At 34.4% G+C, this 27,277-nt stretch overlaps 1 protein-coding gene across 12 annotated transcripts in view; it reads left to right on the forward strand.

Moving 5' to 3' along the window:
- Nucleotides 1–27,277, forward strand: part of Ahi1 (Abelson helper integration site 1) — a 185,378-nt gene that overhangs the window by 30,283 nt on the left and 127,818 nt on the right. For all 12 annotated transcript variants that reach the window (XR_007109403.1, XR_007109404.1, XM_047557598.1 and 9 more), the window contains exons 8-14: nt 7,382–7,477; nt 8,864–9,049; nt 9,973–10,125; nt 14,931–15,063; nt 18,244–18,367; nt 23,058–23,287; nt 25,295–25,401. Coding sequence is in view for 10 of the 12 variants with exons in the window: in XM_047557598.1 (XP_047413554.1) it covers nt 7,382–7,477; nt 8,864–9,049; nt 9,973–10,125; nt 14,931–15,063; nt 18,244–18,367; nt 23,058–23,287; nt 25,295–25,401 (1,029 nt within the window). In the remaining 2 variants the exon portion in view is untranslated. The remainder of the gene's footprint in view (nt 1–7,381; nt 7,478–8,863; nt 9,050–9,972; nt 10,126–14,930; nt 15,064–18,243; nt 18,368–23,057; nt 23,288–25,294; nt 25,402–27,277) is intronic.

The following is a 27,277-nucleotide window of genomic DNA, read 5'->3' on the forward strand; positions in this document are numbered from 1 at the left end:
AACTGAACTTTTGATAACCACAACAAATATAAAGCAATAGTGTTTGACAAGTGCCTAGAATACAACCTCTGTGGCAGGTTGGTTGCAAATTCCTGAGCTTTAACATGTGGATAGGATGAGGGTATGAAATAAATCCTCTTGAGAAGCCTAATTACAACATGTATCCAAAGAGAAAGCACCCAACTTCAGGAAGGTGATCCAAGCAAGGACTCAGAAAAAAGGTCCTGAGTTTTTAAAATAATCAACCCTTTGTAGCCTGCTCTGATACATATAAAATGACAGAGCTTAAGAATTTTTTTTTTTATTATCCTAGTTTTTTTTTTTTTTTTTTATTATGAACAAATGGGATACATGTTCTTTCTCTGTTTGTACATAGAGTAAAGGCATACCATTTGTGTAATCATACGTTTAATAGGGTGATGTTGGTTGATTCATTCTGTTATTTTTTCCCCTTCCCCCCACCCCTCCCATCCCTCTTTTCCCTCTATACAGTCCTTCCTTCCCCCATTCTTCCCCCCTCCCTAACCCTCACTCTATCCCTAAAACTAACCCCTCCCATGCCCCATTATGTATCATCATCCACTTATCAGCGAGGTCATTCTTCCTTTGGTTTTTTGAGATTGGCTTATCTCACTTAGCATGATATTCTCCAATTTCGTCCATTTGCTTGCAAATGCCATAAATTTATCATTCTTTATGGCTGAGTAATATTCCATTGTATATATATGCCACAGTTTCTTTATCCATTCATCAACTGAAGGGCATCTAGGTTGGTTCCACAATCTGGCTATAGTGAATTGAGCAGCAATGAACATTGATGTGGCTGTATCTCTGTAGTATGCTGATTTTAAGTCCTTTGGGTATAGGCCAAGGAGTGGGATAGCTGGGTCAAATGGTAGTTCCATTCCAAGTTTTCTAAGGAATCTCCATACTGCCTTCCAGAGTGGTTGCACTAATTTGCAACCCCACCAGCAATGTATGAGTGTACCTTTTTCCCCACATCCTCGCCAACACCTGTTGTTGCTTGTGTTCTTGATAATCGCCATTCTGATTGGGGTGAGATGGAATCTTAGGGTGGTTTTGATTTGCATTTCTCTTATTACTAGAGATGTTGAACATTTTTCCATATGCTTGTTGATTGTTTGTAGGTCTTCTTCTGTGAAGTGTCTGTTCATTTCCTTAGACCATTTGTCGATTGGGTTATTCGTAGTCTTGGTGTTGAGTTTTTTGAGTTCTTTATAGATTCTGGAGATTAGTGCTCTATCTGAAGTGTGATTGGCAAAGATTTTCTCCCACTCTGTAGGCTCTTTCTTCACATTGCTGATAGTGTCCTTTGCTGAGAGAAAGCTTTTTAGTTTGAATCTATCCCAGTTGTTGATTCTTGCTTTTATTTCTTGTGCTATGGGAGTCCTGTTGAGAAAGTCTGGTCCTAAGCCGACATGTTGAAGATTTGGACCTACTTTTTCTTCTATAAGATGCAGGGTCTCTGGTCTGATTCCGAGGTCCTTAATCCATTTTGAGTTTAGTTTTGTGCACGGTGAGAGATATGGGTTTATTTTCATTTTGTTGCATATGGATTTCCAATTTTCCCAGCACCATTTGTTGAAGAGGCTATCTTTTCTCCATTGCATATTTTTGGCCCCTTTGTCTAGTATGAGGAAATTATATTTCTTTGGGTTTGTGTCTGTGTCCTCTATTCTGTACCATTGATCTACCTGTCTATTTTGGTACCAATACCATGCCGTTTTTGTTACTATTGCTTTGTAGTAGAGTTGAAGTTCAGGTATTGCAATACCCCCTGCTTCATTTTTCCTGCGAAGGATTGCTTTAGCAATTCTGGGTTTCTTATTCTTCCAGATGAATTTCATGATTGCTTGTTCTACTTCTGTAAGTTACATCGTTGGGATTTGAATTGGAATTGCATTGAATCTGTATAGCACTTTTGGTAGTATGGCCATTTTGACAATATTAATTCTGCCTATCCAGGAACATGGGAGATCTTTCCATCTTCTAAGGTGTTCTTTAATTTCTTTCTTTAGTGTTCTGTAGTTCTCATTGTAGAGGTCTTTCACCTCTTTTGTGAGATTGATTCCCAAGTATTTTATTTTTTTCGAGGCTATTGTGAATGGAGTAGTTTTCCTAACTTCTCTTTCTGAAGATTCATCACTTATGTATAAAAATGCATTGGATTTATGAGCATTGATCTTGTATCCTGCTACTTTACTGAATTCACTTATGAGTTCTAAGAGTTTTCTGGTGGAATTTCCTGGTTCCTCTAAGTATATAATCATATCATCAGCAAATAGGGATAGTTTGAGTTCTTCTTTTCCAATTCGTATCCCTTTAATTTCTTTGGTCTGTCTAATTGCTCTGGCTAGAGTTTCAAGGACGATATTGAATAGGAGTGGTGAGAGAGGGCATCCCTGCCTTGTTCCAGATTTTAGGGGGAATGCTTTCAGTTTTTCACCATTAAGAATAATATTAGCCATGGGCTTAGCATAGATGGCCTTTACAATGTTAAGAAACGTTCCCACTATCCCTATTTTTTCTAGTGTTTTGAGCATGAAGGGGTGCTGTATTTTATCAAATGCTTTTTCTGCATCTATTGAAATAATCATGTGATTCTTGACTTTAAGTCTGTTGATGTGGTGAATTACATTTATTGATTTCCTGATGTTGAACCAACCTTGCGTCCCTGGGATGAAACCCACTTGATCATGATGCACTATCTTTTTAATACATTTTTGTATGCGATTTGCTAAAATTTTGTTGAGAATTTTTGCGTCGATGTTCATTAAGGATATTGGTCTGAAATTTTCTTTCCTCGATGTATCTCTGTCTGGTTTAGGTATCAGGGTGATATTGGCTTCGTAGAATGAGTTTTGGAGGGTTCCCTCCTCTTCTATTTCATGGAATACTTTGAAAAGTATTGGAATGAGCTCTTCTTTAAAGGTTTTGTAGAACTCAGCTGAGAAACCATCAGGTCCTGGACTTTTCTTTGTTGGTAGGCTTTTGATGACTTCTTCTATTTCATTACTTGAAATTGGTCTATTTAAATTGTGTATGTCCTCCTCGTTTAGTTTAGGCAATTCATAGGTCTCTAGAAACTTTTTGATATCTTCGAAATTTTCTATTTTATTGGAATATAGATTTTCAAAATAGCTTCTAATTATGTTTTGTATTTCAGTCGTGTCTGTTGTGATATTTCCTTGTTCATTCCGAATTTTGGTAATTTGGGTTTTCTCTCGTCTTCTCTTTGTTAGTGTGGCTAAAGGTTTATCAATTTTGTTTATTTTTTCGAAGAACCAACTATTTATTTTGTCAATTTTTTGTATTGTTTCTTTCGTTTCAATTTCGTTGATTTCAGCTCTGAGTTTAACTATTTCCTGTCTTCTACTACTTTTGGTGTTGGTCTGTTCTTCTTTTTCTAGGGCTTTGAGCTGCAGTGTTAGGTCGTTTATTTGTTGAGTTTTACTTCTTTTATTAAATGCGCTCCATGAAATAAATCTTCCTCTAAGTACTGCTTTCATAGTGTCCCAAAGATTTTGATACGATGTTTCTTTGTTCTCGTTTACCTCTTGGAATTTTTTAATTTCCTTCCTAATATCTTCTGTTATCCATTCCTCATATAATAGCATATTGTTTAATCTCCAGGTGTTGGAGTAGTTTCTGTTTTTTACTCTTTCATTTATCTGTAGTTTCAATCTATTATGGTCTGATAAAATACAAGGAAGTGTCTCTATCTTCTTATATTTGCTAACATTAGCTTTGTGGCATAATATATGGTCTATTTTAGAGAAGGATCCATGTGCTGCTGAGAAGAAAGTGTATTCACTCTTCGTTGGATGGTATATTCTATAAATGTCTGTTAAGTCTAAATTATTGATTGTGTTATTGAGATCTATGGTTTCTTTGTTCAATTTTTGTTTGGAAGATCTGTCCAGTGGTGAGAGAGGCGTGTTAAAATCACCTAGTATTATTGTATTGTGGTCTATTTGGTTTCTGAGATTGAGAAGGATTTGTTTGACATACATGGGTGAGCCACTGTTTGGGGCATAGATATTTATGATTGTTATGTCTTGCTGATTTATGGTTCCCTTAAGCATTATGAAATGTCCTTCTTTATCCCTTCTGATTAACTTTGGCTTGAAGTCCACTTTATCTGAAATGAGGATGGATACCCCAGCTTTTTTGCTGGGTACATGTGCATGGTAAGTTTTTTCCCATCCTTTCACCTTTAGTCTTTGGGTATCTCTTTCTAAGAGATGAGTCTCTTGCAGGCAATATATTGTTGGATCTTTCTTTTTTATCCAATCTGCCAGTCTATGTCTTTTGATTGATGAATTCAGGCCGTTAATATTCAGGGTTATTATTGAGATATGGTTTGTATTCCCGGTCATTTGACTCATTTTATTCATTTATTTGCTTATTTTTGACACGACTTGGTTCCTCTTTATTTGAGAGTTCCTTTAGGATATCTCCTCCCTTTGCTGATTTGCTTCTTTGTTTTTCATATCTTCTTCATGGAATATTTTGCTGAGAATGTTCTGTAATGCTGGCTTTCTTTTTGTATATTCTTTTAGCTTTTGTTTATCATGGAAGGATTTTATTTCATCGTCAAATCTGAAGGTAAGTTTTCCTGGGTATAAGATTCTTGGTTGGCATCCATTTTCTTTTAGGGCTTGAAAAATGTTATTCCAGGCCCTTCTAGCTTTTAAGGTCTGGATTGAAAAATCTGCTGATATCCATATTGGTTTCCCCCTGAATGTAATTTGGTTCTTTTCTCTCACAACCTTTAAGATTCTGTCTTTATTTTGTATGTTATGTATTTTCATTATAATGTGCCTTGGTGTGGGTCTGTTGTAATTTTGTGTATTTGGAGTCCTATAAGCCTCTTGAACTTGATTTTCCATTTCATTCTTCAGATTTGGGAAATTTTCTGAAATTATCTCATTGAATAGGTTGTTCATTCCTTTGGTTTGTTTCTCTAAGCCTTCCTCAATCCCAATAATTCTCAAATTTGGCCTTTTCATGATATCCCATAGTTCTTGGAGATTCTGTTCATGATTTCTTACCATCTTCTCTGTTTGTTCGACTTTGTTTTCGAGGTTAAATATTTTGTCTTCAATATCTGAGGTTCTGTCTTCCAGGTGTTCTATCCTATTGGTTGTGCTTTCTATGGAGTTCTTAATTTGGTTTATTGTTTCCTTCATTTCAAGGATTTCTGTTTGGTTTTTTTTCAATATCTCTAACTCCTTATTGAAATGGTCTTTTGCTTCCTGTATTTGCTCTTTTAACTGTCTATTGGTGCGTTCATTCAATGCCTGCATTTGCTCTTTCATTTCATCGTTTGCTTCCCTTATCATGTTGATTATGTACATTCTGAACTTCCTTTCTGACATTTCTTCTGCCATGCTGTCATTGGATTTTATTGATATAACATCCAGATTTGTTTGAGGCATTTTCTTCCCTCGTTTCCTCATGTCGTTCAGGTGTCGGTGGACTGCAGAGATGTTGCAGATTTCCTCTATTGACTTATAATGTCCCTGAAGATTGCTAGTGTATCCCCTCTTATCCTTCAGTAGCCTGAAGTCTTAGAGGAAGTTGATACTTCGGTGTTTCCCTAGGTAGCTGCCTCTCTAGGGGTGGTGGTCTTCAGGTGGGGTATATTCCCTGCTAGAGGGCAGAGGTGCCTCTACTTGTTGACCAATGGTCATCCAAAGGGGAACTAGACTGCGGGCTGAGGCAATGCCTGTTTGGGCCTGTGTCTCTGGTTTTACCGTCTTTGTGGGAAAACCTCACTCGGCGGGGAAGACCCACCGGTGGGGAGGTCTCGCTAGTCCGTTCCCCTCCTAGAGGTTCCCCTCAGTCCACAACTACCACCTGGGCAGGGCGGCCTTCCCAGGCAACGTTTCCAGGGGCCTGGACCTACCTCCTGGGCTTGGGAGCCCTGCCCTTCGCAGACTAGTCTCCTTAGGTGGCCCCTCCTCAGAGAAGCTGCCCGCAGTCCTGGAACCTTCGCTCCACCCCTCAGCTGGTCTCTGTGTAGCTCTTTCAAGAAAAGGTGCTTAGATCCCCGGCTTGGACTGTGCTTTGCACCTAATCGCCTGGCTATGCGACCCCTCCTCTGAGCAGTCACTTGGAGCCTCATACATATGCTCCAAGCCCCAGTGACCCGTCACTCGTCTCTTCCTCCAGGCAGCCACCCGGTGTTCTGTGTGGGCGCTTGGAGACCAAGCCACTCACTGCGCACCTCCACCTCCTCAGGACAGCCCCCTCCCCGTTGTTCAGGCGGTAGCTGAATCCAAATAGCTCGCCGCCCAACTCTTTCTCTGGCAGCCCCCGGAGCCCTGGCAGATTGCTCCAAAAAAAACAAAAAACCAAGCGGTGTGCTGCTCGGCCTCCTCTGCAAGGTTCCCCACTTTCCGAGTTCACTGTTCCAGTGGGGGGAGGTGTGTCTTGCTGCCTGGGCAGGGCAGCCTTCCCAGGGGCCCAGACCTACCTCCTGGGCCTGGGAGCCTCACCCTTCGTAGACAAGTCTCCTTAGGTTGTCCCTTCTTAGAGAAGCTGCCCACAGTCCTGGAACCTTCACTTCGCCCCTCAGCTTGTCTCCTTCACAGACGATTCTCCTTAGGTTAGAGAAGCTGCCCGCAGTCCTGGAAACTTCAATCCGCCATTTTTCGCTCCGCTTCGCTGTCCGTTTTTACCGCTCTGGCGGGGGAGGGGCGTCTCGCCGAGTCACTCTACTTCACAAAGTTCCCTGCCTTCCAGGGCTACTGCCCCATCCGGGACGCCTCCCCTATGGGAGAAACTCACCCGGCGGCTTTGAGTTGGTCCCAAGTCACTATCTCCTCTTTTGAATCTTGAGTCCTGGAGCAACATGAAATGCAGCCGCCCTCTAGTCCGCCATCTTGAACTCCTTTCAGAGCTTAAGAATTTTATGCCTGGTGTATTTGTGCCTAGACTGCATTTGAGGTAATTGTTTAAAATATATCCTTTATGTTTAGGTGACACATCATAATTATACATATTTATGGGTTACATTGTGACATTTCCATAAATATATACATGTATGATGATCAAGTCAGGGTAGTTGGCATATCTGTAATATATAAGGCAATTAATACTGGGCCTTGGGATTGAAATAAACCTTAATAAAATATTTATTAATAAGATATAAAGTGGCCAAAAAATGAGCCCTCAATAACCGAGTTAACTCAAAGGTGAATGGAATGAGATAAAAATGATTTTACTCTGTATAAGGAACACATTTTTAAATATCCAAATGATTCTTAAAAATGTTTAGCAATATTTTATTAGAAAATATTAAATTTTAGGTAGCTTAATATTCTGTGAAGTAATTTTTAGAATTTACTTGCAGATTGTTGATTTTTTGAGCATGGATGAAATTAAGAATAACTCTGAGGTTCAAAACCAAGAATGTGGCTTTCGGAAAATTGCCTGGGCATTTCTTAAGGTATGTTTTTCATTCATTTTAAACACGTTTAAAATAATCTCCAGATTTGGCTGCTTTTCTCAAGTCAGTTTAGTCTTATATAAGGAGTTTTACTTAAAGGAAGATTGCAATCATGAAGGGGTGTTAACACAAGCTTGAGGGAGACCCATTAAGAGTCTTAAATATTTATTGATCGCCTAATCTGTGCCAGTTCCACTTTTTTGGTCCTGGGGATGCGGCACACTAAGTAAGATACATATGGCCCTGCCATTTTTTATTCAATTCAACAGATATTTAGTAAGCCCTTTCTATGTTCTAAACCCTGTTCTAGTCAGTAGGCTTAAGACAAATTCGTTGACCTCATCAGCTTCATATTCTAACAAGAAAAATAAGCATAAAATAACTAAATAAACAAATTATTATTAATTTGTGTAAATACTGTGAAGAGTTAAGGGGTGGCTAATGAAAGAAGGGTCCTGTAGGATCAGGAAAACTTTCCTAAGGAAGAGACAATTAACTTGAGCATTAGCTAGGTGTGGGAGCAGTGGAATGAAGAGTTCTAGGAAGGGGATACAGTATATGCAAAAATCCAGTTATGAGGAACAAGATCTATTCAGATAACCAAAAAAAATGCTGCTAAGATTGGTAGACACTGAAAGAATGGTGCATGAAGAGGTTACTGAGATCAACAGGGTCTTGATTACACAGGACTTCTTAAGGCTTGGGTGCTCATGGTAGAACACTTGCCTAGCATGTGTAAAGCCCTGGTTTCAGTTCTCAGTACTGCAAATAAATAATTGGATTCATATTTATAGTTGTGTTCTTTTGAAAGAGTTGGTAAGATTTTATAATTTTTCTAATAAGAATCTCTACTCAATTCATTTTGTTTAGTAGGTGTTTTTAAATAGACCTTTTTAAGAGAGTGAACTGAAATTTTGGGAAAATATAATGATTTGTTTGAATTAGTTTAAGTATCTTAAAATGATGTTGACATTTAAAAAACTTATAATAATTTAATCATTAAAAATACAAATAATGGACAAATGGAAAATCATTTCTGTGTTTAATATGTATTTTAGTCTTTATCATTAACCAATATATATTGATCATTGCTTTGTGCAGAGTAACACTGGTTCAATAATGTAAATGTTTTATAGTCTGAAGTGGTTATTCAGATAAAAAGAGAGCTTTTAAGAAAATATTTTAGGTGTCATTTGGGTTACCTTTGTTCAAAAATGATCTGAATCTGCTTAACCAACTATATCAATGTTCTTTCCTTTACTTTATAAATCCCAGAAATTTCAGCATGTCATATTAATTCTTTATAAAGAATTTCTATCTATTGTTCTTTACTAGATGTATTTATTTTCTATGAAAGTAATATTTTATATGAATTCTTCTGTTAAGCTACTGGGAGCCAATGGAAATGCAAATATCAATTCAAAACTTCGCTTGCAACTGTACTACCCACCTACTAAACCTCGATCCCAATTAAATGTTGTTGAGGTTTTTGAATGGTGGTCCAAATGTCCAAGAAATCGTTATCCATCAACATTGTATGTAACTGTGCGAGGATTGAAAGTTCCAGACTGTGTAAGTTAATAGTACATACAAATGTATATCTTCTATGGTTGAAATTAAATGATAACATAATATGTTTTCAATTTTTAAAATGATAGGTCTCAAATTTTTTAATGGATTTTTGTAATGGAGTGCCTGCAGAGATTTTATATTAAGCTTATAAAGGTTAATATTTAAAGAGATACTTAAATGAATTTTAAGTTTTAAATGTGGATTTCAGTGTTAGAAAAATGTTGAAATTTGTTTTTTTAATTAAAGATGAAAGGATGATGGTTGAGAAATATATTTCTTCTAAAGGGTCTGATAGTAAATAATTTAGACTTTATAGACCATATAATCTCTGTCTCAATTACTCAACTTTGTAGTGTGAAAGTAGAAGTGTAGACATGGAATCAATCAATAAATAAGTGGTTATGACGTGTCCAAATAACACTTTATTTTTAATAAAATAATTTTTCAGATCAGTTGTACATTCTGTATCTGATTTTATATACTTTGGCCACAGCGTCAATTTGCATTGGTTTGAATGGAGTTAAATAAAATCTATCACTAAGAAATGAGGGTTTTTAAAATTTAGGGTTTTTATAGTATTAGTTTTGTCACTTTTTAAAAAAGATATCGTAGGATATCAGAGACATGGCAAAATATCAGGTATTGAAGAAGTGGAAATAAAAGGACAAGGTTATTAGAACTATTTCATGCAACCATTAGAATCTACTTTTTTCATTCAAACTTTTAAAATTTTTTGGTTATAGGACTTTTACTGGAAACAATGTAAAAATAAAAACAAATTTTTTTATGGATTGCATTTTGAAAACATTTCCGTATTTGTCTCCAGTAATAAAAATGTATAAATGTGTGTATATATATATATATATATTTTGCTGGGAAACATGAACATGATATAAATTTTCTCATTTGCTATACATATCTAGATAAAACCATCTTACCGCTCTATGACGGCACTACAGGAGGAGAAAGGTAAACCAGTATATTGCGAACGTCACCGTGAATCAAGTTCAGTAGACACAGATCCTGGATTAGAAGATTCAAAGGAAGTAGTAAAATGGAAACGACTTCCTGGGCAGGTGAAGTGCTTAATAATACTGATTGATTTAGATATTTACTTATTGCCTTAACCTTAGTCTTCTCATTAATTCATTTGACAAATAATAGAATGCCTAGTAGATGTATAAAAGCATTGTTTTAGGTTCTTCGTTTGGGTACCTGGGAAGTTATATTAGTTTGCTATGACTGCTGTGTAGCAAAATACCACAGGCTAAGTGACTTAAACAGCAGGTATTTTTTCATTCATTCACTTATTTATTTATTCATTTTGTGGAACAAGGATTGAACCCAGGGATGCTTTACCACTGAGCTTCATCTCCATCCCTTTTTATTTTTTATTTTGAGACAGGGTCTTGCGAAGTTTCCGAGTCTGGCTTCAAACTTGTGATCCTACTACCCTTAGCTTCCCAAGTACCTGGGATTGTAAGCAGACACTTATTTCTTACAGTTCTAGAAATAAGTGCCAAATTGGTGCTAGCCAGTTTGATTTCCTGATGAAAGTCCTCCTGGCTTATAAATGTTCTCATTGTATCCTCACATGGTGGAGAGAGAGATCATGTACCACATGTCTCTTCCTTTAGATGCAGTAATCCTATTCGTGAGGACTCTACATTTATGACCTAATTAGCTCTCAAAGGCCCCATCTCTAAAAACCATCACATTGGAGATTATGGTTTCAACATATGAATGTTGGTGGGACTCAGGCATTCACTCCATAACAAAGATTAAGGTGCCAGCAAGGCTGATAGCCTCTGTGACCTCTCCTTGGCTTGTAGATGATTGCCTTCTTGTTGCTTCTTCTCATTGTCCTTTCTTTGTGTGTGGTTATATCTGGTGTCTTGTCTATTTCTTATAAGAACACAAATCTGTTGGATTACTACACTACCCTTATGACTTCCTCTTACTTAATCATATTTTTTAAAACAGTCTTTTCTCTTAACTACTGTTACTTTAACATGAAGGCTTTAACATGAGTTGGGAAAAGGATACTATTTAGCTCATAACTATTTAGATCAAAACTTGAGTCAAAAACATAGATTTTTGATATGTAAAATACACGTCTCTTAATCTTTATGAATTCCTGAAATTTTAATAGCTTCTGGTTTTCCCAAATCACATTTTGAAAGAGATAACATACATATGCATATCCTCCTACAACAAATTGAGCAGCATTTAAATTTTTTCTTAAGTTTCCTAACTTGGTTAGTATTTTTTGCAGTGGCAAAACCTTTGGTAGTACAGTTTTGTAAATTTCTTATTTATTTCTATAAAGGATGGAGTAGTTCATTTTATACATGAGCCATGAAAGAAAGTATACAAAATCTAAATTTTACCCAAATCTCTAATATGGAAATAAGAAAGGTTATTTTCCTAGACCTCTTTATTTGCTGTTTCACATCACATTTAACTTTCTGAGAGACCAGTATTATAGATGGATTTTAAAATCACTTTGTTGGGGTGATGTTCAAACAGTTTGAACATCTCTAATCTAAATATACAAAATTCACAAAATTTTTGAATTTTAGAGATTTTTTGAGATTTTAGATTTTCAGTTTAGGGATGCTCGGCCACAAATGCCCATGCAAATATTCCAAAATCCAAAATAACTCCCAAATTTGAAATATTTCTCATTCCAACTATTTCAGATAAGGATAGTCAACCTGTAATATGGAGAGAATATGCCCTTAGGGAAAGAAATTAGTGTTGTTCACTTTCAGGTGAAAGTCTTCAAGAAAAATAAGTACAAATGTAATTTTATAGATCAGTGGTTCTCAAAGTGTAGTTTGGAACCTTTGGGAATCCTGAGACCCTTTCAAGGGAGTCCTCAAAGTTAGCCTCTTTTCATAATAATTCCAAGGCATTAGTAGTCGGTTTTACTTTCATTTTGTCTCAAGTACATGCTAGTTTTCCAGAGGCCAAATGACGTGTGGTATCTCAAGAGAGCGAATGCAGAAGCAGTTATGAAAACCTATCTTTTATTAAGCCACGTTATGGACATTTTCAAATTTGTGCAATACTTTCATTTCATGTAGTTATTTTTCATAAAAGGGTTCTTTCGTTAGCATTTAATGGATTTGTTACTATTATTTTTAAGTGAATTAAATTTTTAAAAAATTTCTCCATTTTAAATTCTAATGAAAAATTTCCAGAGATATATCTACATAAACAAAAACTTTGGGTACTTTAAATATGAAGGAGACAAATTAGAATGGGGAAAGAATGTTCATTCACAAGAGAGATTCAAGATACTAGGATGGCGGGTTTAGGGTTGGTGAAGGATTGAGCAGGGAAGGATATTTCCTATGGAAACAAAGTTGCAAATAAGTGAAAAGTGCATCTTGCATTCATTAGACTCTCCCAGCAGTTTGCTGACTGGAAAACAGAGTTTGCATAAGAGGTAAATTGTCTTGCCTGATACTTGGTTGTATGGATGTGAAAAACAACGGAGGGTTTGGGGGAAAAAAGAAACTTAATCATGTTTTCAGATAATAAATACTGGCCATGTCATGTGAAGGTCCTAAAGCAGGATACATTAGAATTAGAGAAATCTGTTGAATGGTATTTGGACATTGATATGTGAGGTGATGAGGATCTAACCTTGGGTTAGTTAATGGCAAAAATGAAAAGCAAGATGAGTACAAGATGTAGAAAATAAGACCCTGCCTGATTTAGTGAATGTCCAAGAAAGGAAGGGAGGGGGCACTGTTAAAGCTGTTGAGCATTTTTGTTTTTATTTAATTTTCATAGAATGGGATATAAGGTCAAACCCTGGAACTACAAATAACATGATAGTGGCTTCAGTGATTTTAGCTGGGTGATTAGGTGGAGTTTTCCTTGATTATACTTCCTCTAGAAGCCGCAGCAAGTGGTTGTAAAACCAAATATCTTCAGATTTTTTTTGTTTGTTTTTTTTTTGTTTTGTCTTCCATGATGTCTGATATATTATTATTTGACATTCCTAGTTGCTGCTCATAATGCTGTTTCCTGAGCTGCTAAATCTTGTTTGTACCTGGTACCTATCTGGAGAGCAAGCCTAATAGTTTTTGACTGGGCCCATTAGCCTGGACTTAACTCTCAGAATATCCTCGTTAGCTATGTTTAGCTAATAATAGATACTCATAGCTAATAGCAGAGATTGCTCATGGGGTTTCTAGGTTGATCATATTCAAAGGCATTTATAATAAGGTACAACATTCACAGCGTACAACTAAGGGCCCAGTATGTTAATTTAGTTTTTTTGTATAACAGGAAATAAAAAAGTAAGGCCCACTGAAGGTTAAAAGAGAATATTAGAGAACAAAATAAGTAGGGTTTTCCATAATAGATACTAATACCCAGAAAATTTTGTTTTCCTCTGGGAGTAGGGAATGAAACCCTAGAAATTATGAAGAAATTTTAATGAAATTAATGAATGAGAGACCAATAGGGTGTGATTGATTACTCTGAGTATCCAATAATTCTCCCGTATCCACAGGGAATGCATTTCAAGACCAGAGATAGTACTAAACCCTCCATAGGTTATCTATTCCTCTATTTATACATAACTGTAATAAAGTTTAATTTATAAACTAGGATCTGTGAAACCCCCTTATTTGCAATAAATGATTTGGTGTCACTCATTTCAGGGAATCTTTCACTAAATTTTTGTATAAGCTTAATGTTTTCTGATGCTGTCAGTTGGAACACCTTTTCTGTTCATGTCTTCAACCCACAAATTTAGTGCTTTTTCCATTTTAACTAAGCACTTATCACTCACTGTGACCATAACTTGCAGTTTGAGGTATGACACAAAATTACCACAAATTTTTTTTCATAATTTCACAGATAGAAAACTTCTTACTGTAGATTTTCGCATTCTCAGTAGATGATTTCTTTTTTATAAAGAAGTCTAGAACTTCTTTTATAAAGAAGTCTAGAAGTCTAGAACTTTTATCTCTTCCTTTAAAGGAAGTATTCTAAGACCTTTCTTTGGCATATTTGAATTGCCAATACTCTGTTTCTTTGGAGTCATTATTAATTAAAATAAGGATTACTTGACCATAAGCACTGAGATATGATAGTTAATCTGATAACCAAAAAGGCTATTAAGTGGCTAATAGGTAGCATATTGATGTATACATTGATATCTATTGTTATCTATATCATATAGATATGCAGGTTGAAGGGGTGATTCATGTTCTAGGTGGGATGGAGCAGGACAATGCTGTTTCATCACACTACTTAGAATGGTGCCAGATTTAAAACTTATGAATTGTTTATTTCTGGAATTTTCCATTTATTATTTTCAGACTCCATTTGAAACCAGAAACCTCAGAAAACAAACCACAATTAGCAGGGTGGAGAATTATGGTATATTTTAGAAGCAGCCATAGAGGATGGTTATTTTAAGAGAGAAAAAGAAAGATGAATATTTGTACACCCTGGACTTAAACTAGGTCATATGTAGTTTTAAAAATAAGTTTGTCACATTAGCAAGGGTGACTTATTAATTGCTATTATGAAACAAGAAGATCACATACATTCTTTTCTGTGCCTGTATAAAAGCAGTGTGATTGTGACAGCTTTAGACTATCAGATATTGAAATGTTTCCATTCATATTTTATATGAATTAAGAACTAGTTAGACATAAAGGACAAATCACTTAATTTTATGGAGAACCAGTTCTCTGGTTAGAAAGTGATTTACTATGATTTTTCATTATTCCACTTAACTTGCTTTTCCCTTTTTATTAAGAAAAGATACACTATAATGATTTAAATTAGCAACTAGACTTCGTATTTTTAATGTTTTCTAAGTTATGAATTTTAAATGTATGTTTTTTAGGCTTGCCGTATTCCAAACAAGCACCTCTTCTCACTGAATGCAGGAGAGCGAGGATGTTTTTGTCTTGATTTCTCCCACAATGGAAGAATATTAGCAGCAGCCTGTGCCAGCCGGGATGGATATCCGATTATATGTGAGAAATGATCCTACCTGTTTAATCTGATTATAGTCTGTATGGTGGACATTGTTTGGTTTTTAAAATTCATTGAAATCTTAATGCAAGTAATCCTCAGTACCAATAAATTAAACAGATTTCTTCAGGTAAACAAACAGTTCTTTTATACTTTTATAACTGTTCAAATATAGAGTGAAAATGCTGAAATGAAAGCTGTTAATTTTTTTAAACATATAGGTGTTTTGTAAACATTTTCTATTTTAAGTATAGAAATTTAGAAATATGATGGATTAGTAATTTTCATGGGAGATTTTAGTCTAACGTGGTTAGTCGATAGCAGTGGTAATTTGAATTATGAAAGCCCACAAACTTGTCATGCACTAGAACACTAATAATTGGATTTAACTTCTCATTATGACAGGGAGATCAGCAGAGAGGCCAAGAAAAATTTCTATAGCTTTAGAGGTTTTTTTTTCCTTAAGTGAGCATTATCATACAGTTCTGGATTTAGAAGTGTTAAATTGAGTCCCTTACTTCTGGCTCAGTAATGAAAGCAGCTCTCCTCAGGAGGAAGAAGGCAGCTCATCATGGCGTCTGCCTTAACATAGATCATGTTGAACTTCACTTGGCTTCACGTAGTTTGTTATGCCTTCTTTGATTACTCAGAATTGATTCTGTTGGGATTTATTGAATGAATATTCCTTCCCATGAAATAATAATAGATTTTTAAAAAACAAAATTTTTTGTGTAGCTCAATTACCACTGTGCTGTTTTAAAATTCACCCAAAAACGTATGTATAGTGGAAAAAGATTCTTGGGAAATATGCTTCAAGATATCAATAATAATAATAATAATTGTTTTCTTTTTTGGGTGATAGTGAAAGAATGATTTTCTAGTTTATATATTGTAAAATTTTTGTGATAGGTATGTTTCTTTATGCTTAAGTTACTTGTTAAAAGTGCTATGTATACTCATTGCTTAAATCTTAAAACAGCAGATGACACTTTGATTTTTAACTATTTATTATGATGTGTCTAAATCTGGCCTTTATTTTAGCTTATTAAATGTACAATTATTGTTTTTCACAAATTTACCAAGTATTCAGCCATTATTTCTTTAAACATTCTGTTTGTCCTTCTCTTTCTTCTTTTGGGACTCCCATTGTACCTGTGTTGGTAGAATTGGTCACAGGTCACTGAGACTTACTCATTTTTTAAAAATTATTTTATTTCTGTTCTTCAGACAGAATAATCTCAATTGACCTATCATTGTTTAGTAATTCTTTCATCAGTTAGATCTGCTGTTTAGTCCCTTTAGCAGTTGTACATTTCAACCCTAAAATTTCTGCCTTGTCTTTTTTTTTTTTAACCTTCTCCATTTCTTTATTGATATAGTCTTTTTGGGTGAAAAGTCATTGTTACACTTTACTTCTTTAGACATGGTTTTCTTTAGATCTTTGAACATATTTATAATAGTAGATTATATGTTTCTATTGAAAGAGATCAACATCTGGGCTTCTTCAATTTCTGTATGGAAGTTTTTGTCGACCTCTTTTTTCCCCTGTGTATGAACCATACTTTTCCTATTTGTTTGTTTTTCTGCATACCATAATTTTGAGCTGAAAACTAGAATTTAAAATAATACAGCAACTCTGGAAATCATGTTTCCCTTCCTATTTCCTCTCATCCATCCTCTATTTGTTTAGTGACTATCTTGGACTAATTCTGTGAAATCTTTATTCTTTGTCATGTGTTAACATTGTAGTCTATACTCAGGTTAATGGTCAGCTGATGGGTTAGGCAAATTATTTTTTAAAAAATAGCTATGAGTGGATAGGTCTGATGTCCTTGGCCAAGGAGCTTTGTGTATGTGTTGGAATATGCTTTCAGTGTTTTGGCAGACAGTTTAAAATTCTGCCTTAGCCTTCATTTCCTATTGGTGCAGAGCCTCTTCAGGTTAGCCAGAGTGAAAAAAGCCTCTTACTTTTTCTTGTCTGTACACACAGCCCTTGAAATACCTGCATGGGAATTCTTCTAGAGCTTCTGAAAGTCCCTTATGGCCATCTCATTCCCCGTTTCTTCATTTTGAGTTCTTTAGTAACGCATTTCTTAGTGCCAATCAGTATTACTGCCTTAAGCAGCTACATTGCTAAAAGATGACACATACACCCTAGAGTTATAACTTTTTATGTGAAATGAGTTTTGATCCAGGTCAAATAAAACAAAGTCCTAGGAAAGGAGTCTTTCATGGAGTTACTAAGTGGAGATGGAAACTTCAGATTTGTCCGTACTATTCAATGGCCACTAGGTTCCTGATTTTCATTGGTTTTTAAGCTGACTCAGAGTTCAGGAGAGGAAATGGGCAGGTTAAAACACTATAAATCGTGTTCTTACTGAGATTCAGCCATGTTTCCTAAAGAAATACTACTCAGATTCATGCAAACTTTGCTTGATTTTCTGAGTTCTGGAATATTTTGAGAATATTCAAAATATTCTCATTTCTCTTATGGGAGAACGTATTTTCCAAGGTCCTTATTTTACTATTTTCATTGATTTTGATTTGCTCAGTATTTTAAATGGTAATTGATTTTGCCACTAGGTGGAAGTAGAGACTTGGAAACTTTGTGGTCTTGTGGTAAGAGTAACCTTAGATTTCACTGGGTCTGAAACATAAAAGTACAGTGTTTTGCCTATCAGAATGATATGCTGCTTATTCCTTTACTCTTCTCATTTTGGTATTAGAATTTTTTCTGACAATAAAAGTTTAAATATCTTATTCAAATAATTGCAATTTTGGTTGGAGTTTTGTTGATTTTCACATAGAATAATACCTTATTTGTGAAAACCTATATTATAGACTTTTTGAAGTAAATTTTATGTAAATGTTATTTATTATTGGACTGATATTTATCAAAAATTCTTGGGGGTTGGTTTGAGAGATGAAAATGATTGATAGTATATTAAAATACTTTATACAATTTTAGCATATTAGAAAATATGTGTAAATTCTTATATCTAAAGCCAATGAAAAACTATTGTTAAGTACATTATGAAATTTTTATACTGCAAATATCTTTGGATGTATTTTTCTTATAAATAGTTCTTAACATATGTCTAAATTATAAATTGTGTATTTGGATAACATGGGTTAAATATCCTCTGTCTGGAAACCTATTAATTTCTAAATATTTTTATTAGTATATGAAATTCCTTCTGGACGTTTCATGAGAGAATTGTGTGGCCACCTCAATATCATATATGACCTTTGCTGGTCAACAGATGATCGCTATATCCTTACTTCATCTTCTGATGGTACTGCCAGGTTAGTATACTCAGGAAGTTCTGATTTTGCGTGCTGTTTGCCATGGAGGAAAGCTAAGAGAATATGAAGTGATATAGCTATTCTTATGCTTCAGTTATGTTTTACTTATGAAGGAATCATTATAAAAATGCATCATGCATACTGATTAAATAGTCATAAACTTCTTCCTTGAAGGAATTTTTCTTAAATATATTCATTTATATAATATGTACCTTTTCTGGTCCTAACCATCTTGAAATGATCATTATGTAAATTGTTTGATTAATAGCTTGAGATGAGGTTATTATACACTTGAGATTTTTCCTTTCATGTAGGAGATTCTGTCTGTGGTCTTCTGCCTTAACTGGATTCAGGAGCTAGAACCCAGTAATGCTCACTACTTAGAGATATAGTGATGTTAAGGGAATAAATATGTATGTGCTTTATGTTTTAAAGAGTTCTATAGATTGTTAGTTATTTGCATTTTCAGTATCTTCTTAAATCGTCCCCTTTCAATTTAATAAGTCTGCCAAATAAAATTTTTTAAAAAACTAAATTTTAAAGTTTAGTTTATACTGTTTTTAGATGCTTGTTTGACCTTGAATGTGTTCTAAAAATACTATTAGATAGTTTTTCAGAATACTTTATATACATCATTTAATTTGATTCCAACTATTAGACGGACACACATTCTCTCTATAGTTTAGTGACACTTAGATCTATTGTGACTTCACTCTCATTTACATTCTTTGCTTGCTTTTCTCTTAACATATCATGTGACTTCTCGCATCTGGGCCCCTTTTTCTATTAATCTTAACCTTCTTTTCTATATAAAATGTCTAATTATTAAAGATTTTATCAGTGTTGTTTAGTTTATATGTAAAAGAAAAAGATGACAGTTAATGACAATTAACTTCCCTTTCTGTTGAGCTGGGAACCTACCATTACTACCCCTTTAACAGTATCCTCAGGAACTTATCAGGGATAATATCTTCAAGAACAGCCATTCTGTCTGATGCCAGGTAGTACTAGAAGAAAATGCATAGCTCTGTGGAGGATTAACTGTATTTTGGTGAGTCAGTCACCTTAGCTCTCTTCCCTCCTACTTTATACTTACTTTTATTCAGCTCCTTTTCCCATTCCTCTGGCAGCAAATCCCAAACCTCACCATGCACCAAGTTCTTTCTACTAACTCACAGTCTTCCAACTTTCATTAGATGACTACCTTCAGTTTACTGTCAAATTTAGACAGACATGACTTTCCTTTATTTCCCCTCCTAATATATGTAAATGTACCCATCTTTATCTCTGTTCATCTCTTTTAACAAGGAAATGTGGGATGGAGTCCTTTAGAGCTAATCTTTGATCAGTATTTTAATCTCACTTTCTTGATCTATAATTCTGTTATATCTACTATTTCCTATCCCTCTGGTCTGTTTAGTATCTTCCTCTATTGAGTTGTCCTCTCATCTTAGCAGTATGCTCACCTCTTCTTATCCTTAAAAAAAAGATAATATTTTTTCTTAGTTCTTCCTGCCTCCTGCTTTCTAAACTACCACATCTTTCCACCACCCCATTTATACACTATCAAGAGTATTCTGTACAATATCTTTACTTCAGTCCAGTTGGTCTGACTTTCATTCCCAAATGCTATGTACTTCTTTCTTTAGAAGAAAGAAAGTACTTTCTTGCTTATTTTCAGATCCGTTGTCCAGTTATAACTCTTATTCTGTTAGTCTTCACTGTAGTAATTGATTATTGACCAACCTTTAAATGTCTTCAGTTCATTTTATTAACAGTTTGTTTTTATTAACAACTTCATCTATTTTCATTTTATGACTCATTCATTCTCCTCCTTCTGTTCCTTTCCCTCTGCCCATTTCCTATATTTATTCTCAAGATAAATTTTTTTGGTTTCATATGCATATTCCAGTTTCTCTCACCTTCCCAGCTTTAAATCTCACTTATATGCTAATGACTTCTGTCTCCCACTTTTATTTTGAGTTTGTCTTTCCATTATACTATACATAATATACTAGTGTGTGTGTGTGTGTGTGTGTGTGTGTGTGTGTGAATGTATATATGTATATATTTTTTTTCCCCCCCAGTGGCATTTTTATCCATTCTGTTTTCCAAACTGGAAACTCTATTCATCTATCCCATTACCACCATTTCTGTCCACATCTAATGAGCACTGAAGTTTGCCAGTTTTCTCTCCTCAAAGACTCAAAATTCTATCACATCCTTTCTGTTGTCAGTGTGTTTGCCTTATTTCAAGACCTGGTAAGTCTTCTTAAATTGTTGGTATTTCACTTTCCCAGTGTTCAGTCTCTACCTTCTCCGCCTCTGCTGTGCTAAAATCCAAACTATCTTTCATAATACTTTGACTTTAAAAAGTCCTTGAATACTTATTGCCTTTGGAAAATGTTCTGCTTACTGGGGCATAAAGACATATCCCTCATTGATCCGTCTTACATTCTTCTTTATGAACTTGCCATTTACCCTTTGCCTGACCCACACAATCTTTGGAAATACCCTTAACATCTTCTTTGGTATCTTCATGCCCTTTTACTTAAACTTCTTCCTCCTATATTTAAATACCCATCTCCTACCCTTCATGCCTAACTCATTTATTCGACAAAAATTTAAGTGCCTTTAGTGAGCCATAGTGAATTGTGGTTGTCATTTAAGAATCCATCCCAAATTTCACCATTTCTTGAGGCTGTCCTGGGTTCCCCACACAACATATGGTATGTCATAGAGAAGTATGTTTTTCTTTCTGTAACATTGTTTAGACCCTACATTGTAAAAATATTATGAAATCTTTAACTGAATGAAGAGAGAAGCAAGGACGAGGAGGTTTTTGAAAGAAGTAAAGACTACTCGCAATGAATAAGCTAAAGTCAGAAGGAAGAGAATTAGGATTGCTAATGCTCAGAAGGGGCAGTTGTGATTTTTGCCCATGTCTTCTTCTCTTTTCCTGGGAATCAGTTTCATGTTATCACTAATGTCTCCTAAGTAACAATTTCTCTCTGACTGTCTTTCTGCCAAATGACTTTGGTCTAGATCCTCTTCTTCAGCTCTTTCTAGAATAATGTGTGCGTGTGTGTTTTCACATCAACAGCTCCTAATACCATCAGAAAGACATTTCCATGAGTAAGGGCTCTCTGTAGGCCCATATGTCCCCACTATACCCAACCTCACAATGCTGTTTTAACTTTGTTATGTTTTTTTGTTCCCGTATCTTATGATTTTTGTGTATGTGCTCTTCCGGTCTCTAAAGATTTGTATTTCCATGTTCTCTGTGAGCACCCTGATATCCTTCAAACCCATTAATATATTTCTTTTGATCTTGTATTCTATAAAAACCACCACTAATAACTGGTCAGGTTTCACACAAAAATTTCATTTTTATTTTAAAAATATTATATCTACTTTAATTTCCTTGAGCTGTTTTAAAGATATGTTTGCTTCATTTCTGCCTCTTTTATAGTATTTCAAATAATGCCACTAAGATTTATTAGGAAGTAATTAAGATTTTCCTGTTTTAATTATCTTGCAAGTTAGCAGTTTTATTCTTTTAGTAAGCATCCTATTTCATGTAGCTTGTTTATTGAAATTTTTACTGTGGAGAAATGTTTATGTAGTGACACGTGCTTTATTTTCATTTGAAAGCATGTTCTTTCATCATTAGTTTGGATTCTTAGTAATTGAAGAGCGTATCCTATGTTTTAAGAAAATTCATGTTATTCTTAAATAGTCAATTTGTATTTTTCTTTACATCTTTTATAAAGGATTTAATTTGCTTTAATTCTTAGGCAGTAATTGAAAGCCTGAACTATAAATTCCCCTGATAAAAAAATAACATTCTTCTAATGCTAATAACTTAACCAAACATGTTTTTAAAATGCACTATTCCACATTCATATAGCACCTTTTTGTTGCTAGATTTTGCCTATTTTTACACATGCTAGAAATGTAAAATACCTAACAAAACAGTTTAACCTTTTGGTTTGCTCTTTGATCAAGACTGTAACAGTAATAATCTTAAATTTTGTAATAAAATCAGCCATTATTCAGAAGAAGAAATACTGAGAGTGTTGAACACAGAGTGTCCGATGTATAATAGCCTATCAGAATATTTGGTATTATTTTAATCTTTATTTGCTCAAGAATTCAGAGTAATTTCAACACAGCCTTTTAAGTCTTTGGGATCTTCATGTTTATTTATCTACATAGTCAGTTTTCTTGAAATTACAAATTAAAAATCAATAGTCAATCCTATTCTCTAAACCAGCACTTGTAAGCATTTTCCAGAAGCAAAATATGCAACATAAATGGAAAATCATTGAAGTCTCTCCCCATATTTTTAAAAATACATTGTACTAAAAGCAATACTTTACCAGCTATTCAATGTATGTTTAAACAATATCAAAAATAGGTAGTTTTTAAAAATAGATAGATATGTCCAAATACAAATATAGTTTTTAATTTTACTCTGTAGGTTATAATTAATAGATATGCTTGAGAATAAGAAATGCAAAGTGTAAAAATTTTCAACCATAAAACACATGGTCATATTTTTTGTTATAAATGTTGCTTTACATTAGTGATTGTTAGTTACTTATTTAAGGCCCATTTTCTATTGACTTTTAGATAAAAGAGATTTCTGCCTTTCAGAAATAATATGTAACTTTTTCTCCTTTTACAGGATATGGAAAAATGAAATAAACAATACAAATACTTTCAGGGTTTTACCTCATCCTTCTTTTGTTTACACTGCTAAATTTCATCCAGCTGTAAGAGAGCTAGTGGTGACAGGATGCTATGATTCTATGATACGGATATGGAAAGTTGATATGAGAGAAGATTCTGCCATATTGGTTCGACAATTTGATGCTCACAAGAGTTTTATCAACTCTGTCTGTTTTGATGCTGAAGGTATGTCAGAGAATATTTTCACAATGAGGGCTAGTTGAATGAAGAAATGATTTTAATTAATTTTCATTTTACTAATAAGCTTATTTAAGCATGAGAGGGATTTGATGTATTGATAATTATTTGTGCATATTTAGGTCCAGGTTACATGTAGGTTTGACACTGAGGAAGTTTTGTTTATATCTTTAAAATTATTATTAAATTCCTCAACAGATTCATTTCATATTACTCTTAACAATCAGTTGTGTATCAAATTTCCTTAATTATTTACTGGGATTGGTGATTATTATTCTTAGTAAGTTATTTTTAAGGACCTTTTAAGTTAAAGTATCCAGAATTAAAGGGATGTGGGGGAATCTCAAAAGAATTTAAATATATGTATTAAATGTAGCAACAGGGTTATTTAAATAGTACAGTGTTTCTCAGTTTTTTGTCACTGTGACAAATACCCAAGAAAAAGAATTTAGAAGAACAAAGATTTATTTTGACTCATAGTTTAAGAGATTTTAGTTCATGGTTGTCTGGTTTCATTGCTTTTGGCATGAGGTGAGGCAGAATATCATGGTAGGAGAGTGTGGTAGAGCAAAACTGTTCACTATAGGGAAGAGGGAAACAGAGAGAGAAAGAGGAAGGGACTAAGACATGTAGTACCATTCCAGGGCATACCTCCCAGTAACCTACTTCCTCTAATTGTCCCACTGCCTACAGTTTCCCCTACCTCCCAGTAGTCCATTCAGCTATCAGTGGATTAATCCACTGATGAAGTCAAAGCCTCTTATGTTTCAGTCATTTTCCAAAAGCCCTACCTCTGAACCTGGCTGCACTGGGGACCAAGCCTTCTATACTTGAGCTTTGGGGGCAGATCCAAATTATATCAAATACACACATGTATAAAAGAGAAATTTACAGTCATTTAAAAATTTCTCCTAGTATATGAATAATATAGATGATATTTTAAAGATGTAAAATATAGACTTAATAGATGTAAAATTTAGTTAATGTTTTCACTAACTAAAAGAAATTTATGTCTATTAGTCATTTTTTATTTCAGACACTAGGTATGTAAGCTATAGCTATAATCAATTAAAATGGGATTCAGATCAAAATGAAAATATATATCAATAATGACAATATTCATCTATAAGGATGTTAGTAAATTTGAAACATATTCATGAAAGACCCTGAGTAGAAAGATGTCTGAAAACTGTCAGAAATAGCTCCAATTATAAAAGAAATAATTTCTAAAATAATATTTAGCCATAAGATATGCAAATGTGAAAAAATGTCTCTCTAATAGGTAGAGTTGGGACCAAAGCTGCAGAAGACAGATTTTTCTTGGCTCAGAATTAAAAAGAGCATTCTGATACATGGAGCAATTCACCAGTTGAATAAGCTATTTTGTAAAATAATAAATTTACAATTAGCAAACACCCATCTATTAGTAATGGTGTATAAGAGATTCCTGAGTGACTATGAAGTTGAACTTGATGCTTAAGGTCCTATTCAACTTTAAGATAGCTTAACTCTAAAGAATTGGTGCTAAACTGTTAACACTTGTTATTTATTGTTTTATTCATTCTCTGATCATTTATAGAGTTTTCAGTGGGTTTCAGGTATTATGCTAACATTATGTATTAGAAAATAGATAATAGATAATTTTCTTAGGTTAACAAAGATCAGGAGTACAGGAGCAAGTTGAATAATTCAGTTAATTTGGCTATAGAATATGAACCATACTCTGAAATGCTCATTTCTTGTATTAAAAAGCAGGTGAGAAAGGGAAATAAGTGTCAAATAATTTAGAAGAAAATTCACTTAAAGATAATTGGGAGTTATTTTGCTTTTTGCCTTTTTTAAACTAAAATGCCTTTTACTAGCACTCTCGTGCTTTGACGGTTTCACTAGGTTAGGGTTTCCTCTCCCCAGACTTTATATCATTTGTTTTTAACTCCTGCGATATTCATTGCTGAGTTTTGGGATTTTGTTTGTTTGTTTGTTTGTTTTAAATAGGTCATCACATGTATTCAGGAGACTGCACGGGGGTGATTGTTGTTTGGAATACTTACGTCAAAGTTAATGATTTGCAGCATTCAGTGCGCCACTGGACTATAGATAAGGTATAAAATCATATCTTGTAATTTGGAAATAAATTAAAGAAATTGGGAAAAGTATTCAACCACATGACCTTAAGAAAGAACATAAAGACATTCTATCTTTTCAAAATATTAACAGCTTTTTCTCAGTCCCTAAGAAGTCATTTATCATTAACTGTTACATCTTCTTAATGATTAATCAATGACACCATAGTGAATATTTTTATTTTGCCCAGGACTTTGTGTGTGTGTGTGTGTGTGTGTGTGTGCATGTGTGGTGCTGGGGATTGAACCCAGGAACTCTTGCATGCCGGGCAAGCACTCTACTACTGAACTGCATCCTAGCCCACTTTCAGTCTTTTGTGTTGTTTTGCAGTATGGCATTAGCTGAAGTTTATGTTAAAATGAGGTATAAGTAACAACTTATATTTTCTGTAATTTATATCCTTTTTCTTGGTCTCGTAGCATCTCTCTAAAAACGGTATGATCAGTGCCTTGTCAACAGTGCTTTCTATCAGAGTCATAATTATGAGGGAGATGGGTCATTTAAACACAATAATTCTTTCATTTGAAATATGCTAATTTGGTAGGAACAAATGAAGAAGCTCTTTCTTTTGGGGGAAAGAGTATTTTTAAGATGGCCTGAAAGCAATTTTGTTGATGTGTATTTTTAATTTTTTAGTTAAAAATATAAATTAATTATTAAACTTGAGTTTATTTTATGTAAATCAATAGTTTCTCCCCAACATATTACACCTTTGTTCTTTACTTTTTTATCATAGGTTATGACAATAGCAGTCCTTTTTTGAAAAAAAAATACCCTAAGAAAAAGAATTTCCCATAAACTTTAGTTAAATTTATCAAGTATTAGATCTGTTTAAAAAATTTATTCCATTTTCACTCTTTCTTATCGGATCTGTTAGAATAATGTCTTAAGATTCATCATGTAGCCTAATTTCACACATTCTGAAAATAACTTTCTAATTACATACCAGAGAGATTGGCAAGGCTCAAAAGGCATCATTTTTAATTATTTGAGTCTACAATGCAGAATTTATTATTTGTTATAAAATCGTGTGTTTCTTTACCTTAGTGTAAATTTGCCTTAAATCTATAGCTTGGTCATTACTTGAGGCACTCAGAACTTTAAAAAGTGAGAAAATGAGCTACAATGTCATTTTAGTGGCAAATGCCATATGATAAACTGGAGAGACAGTGATTATCTCATTGACCATAGTTTAACAGCAGTGTGGGGAATGCTGAGTTATAATCATCTGTCCCTTAGGGGTGAAGCACTTATGTATTGTGGCATATGCTGTTAGCCACTCATAACACTGTCTTCAAAGCAAGGGTTATTTTAGTTTGAACATGAATGTAATCAAAGAAAATATGGAGTAATCAAAGAAAAAATATGGAGGTAACCATCAGACACAACAGGCATTAAATCTGGTAGCATCTTTCTCAAATTTATACGTAACCTTGTTCTGCAGTTTTATTTGACACTTTTGCATGTGTTCCAGTTGCTCATATCACCACCAGTACGTCTTCATCTCAAATTTGATATAGTTTAGCTCCCTGGAATCCCTATCTGTACTTTGGTTCACAGTTGTCTGTGACTCAAAAAAATAGCTGGCAGCAGATCTTACTGACAAACAGTGGTAGCAGGGGCTCAGCAGCTAATACTAGAACTGTAGCACATTATAGCCCACCATGACCAGTGCCAGCCCCCTGCTGAAGAAGTTCACAGATCCTATAAGGAGCAAAAAACAATAAGGGACCTTAAAGGGAGAAGGTAGCTAATTCAGAGTTCTGCCTGCAGGTTAATGGACTTTGATTCCTTGGACTTTAGCCTAAATAATTTTCCATTCTCAATTTGTTTCTTTCACCTACTAATATAAAA

The sequence above is a fragment of the Sciurus carolinensis genome, chromosome 7, assembly GCF_902686445.1.
Source record: "Sciurus carolinensis chromosome 7, mSciCar1.2, whole genome shotgun sequence".
Lineage (NCBI taxonomy): Eukaryota > Metazoa > Chordata > Mammalia > Rodentia > Sciuridae > Sciurus > Sciurus carolinensis.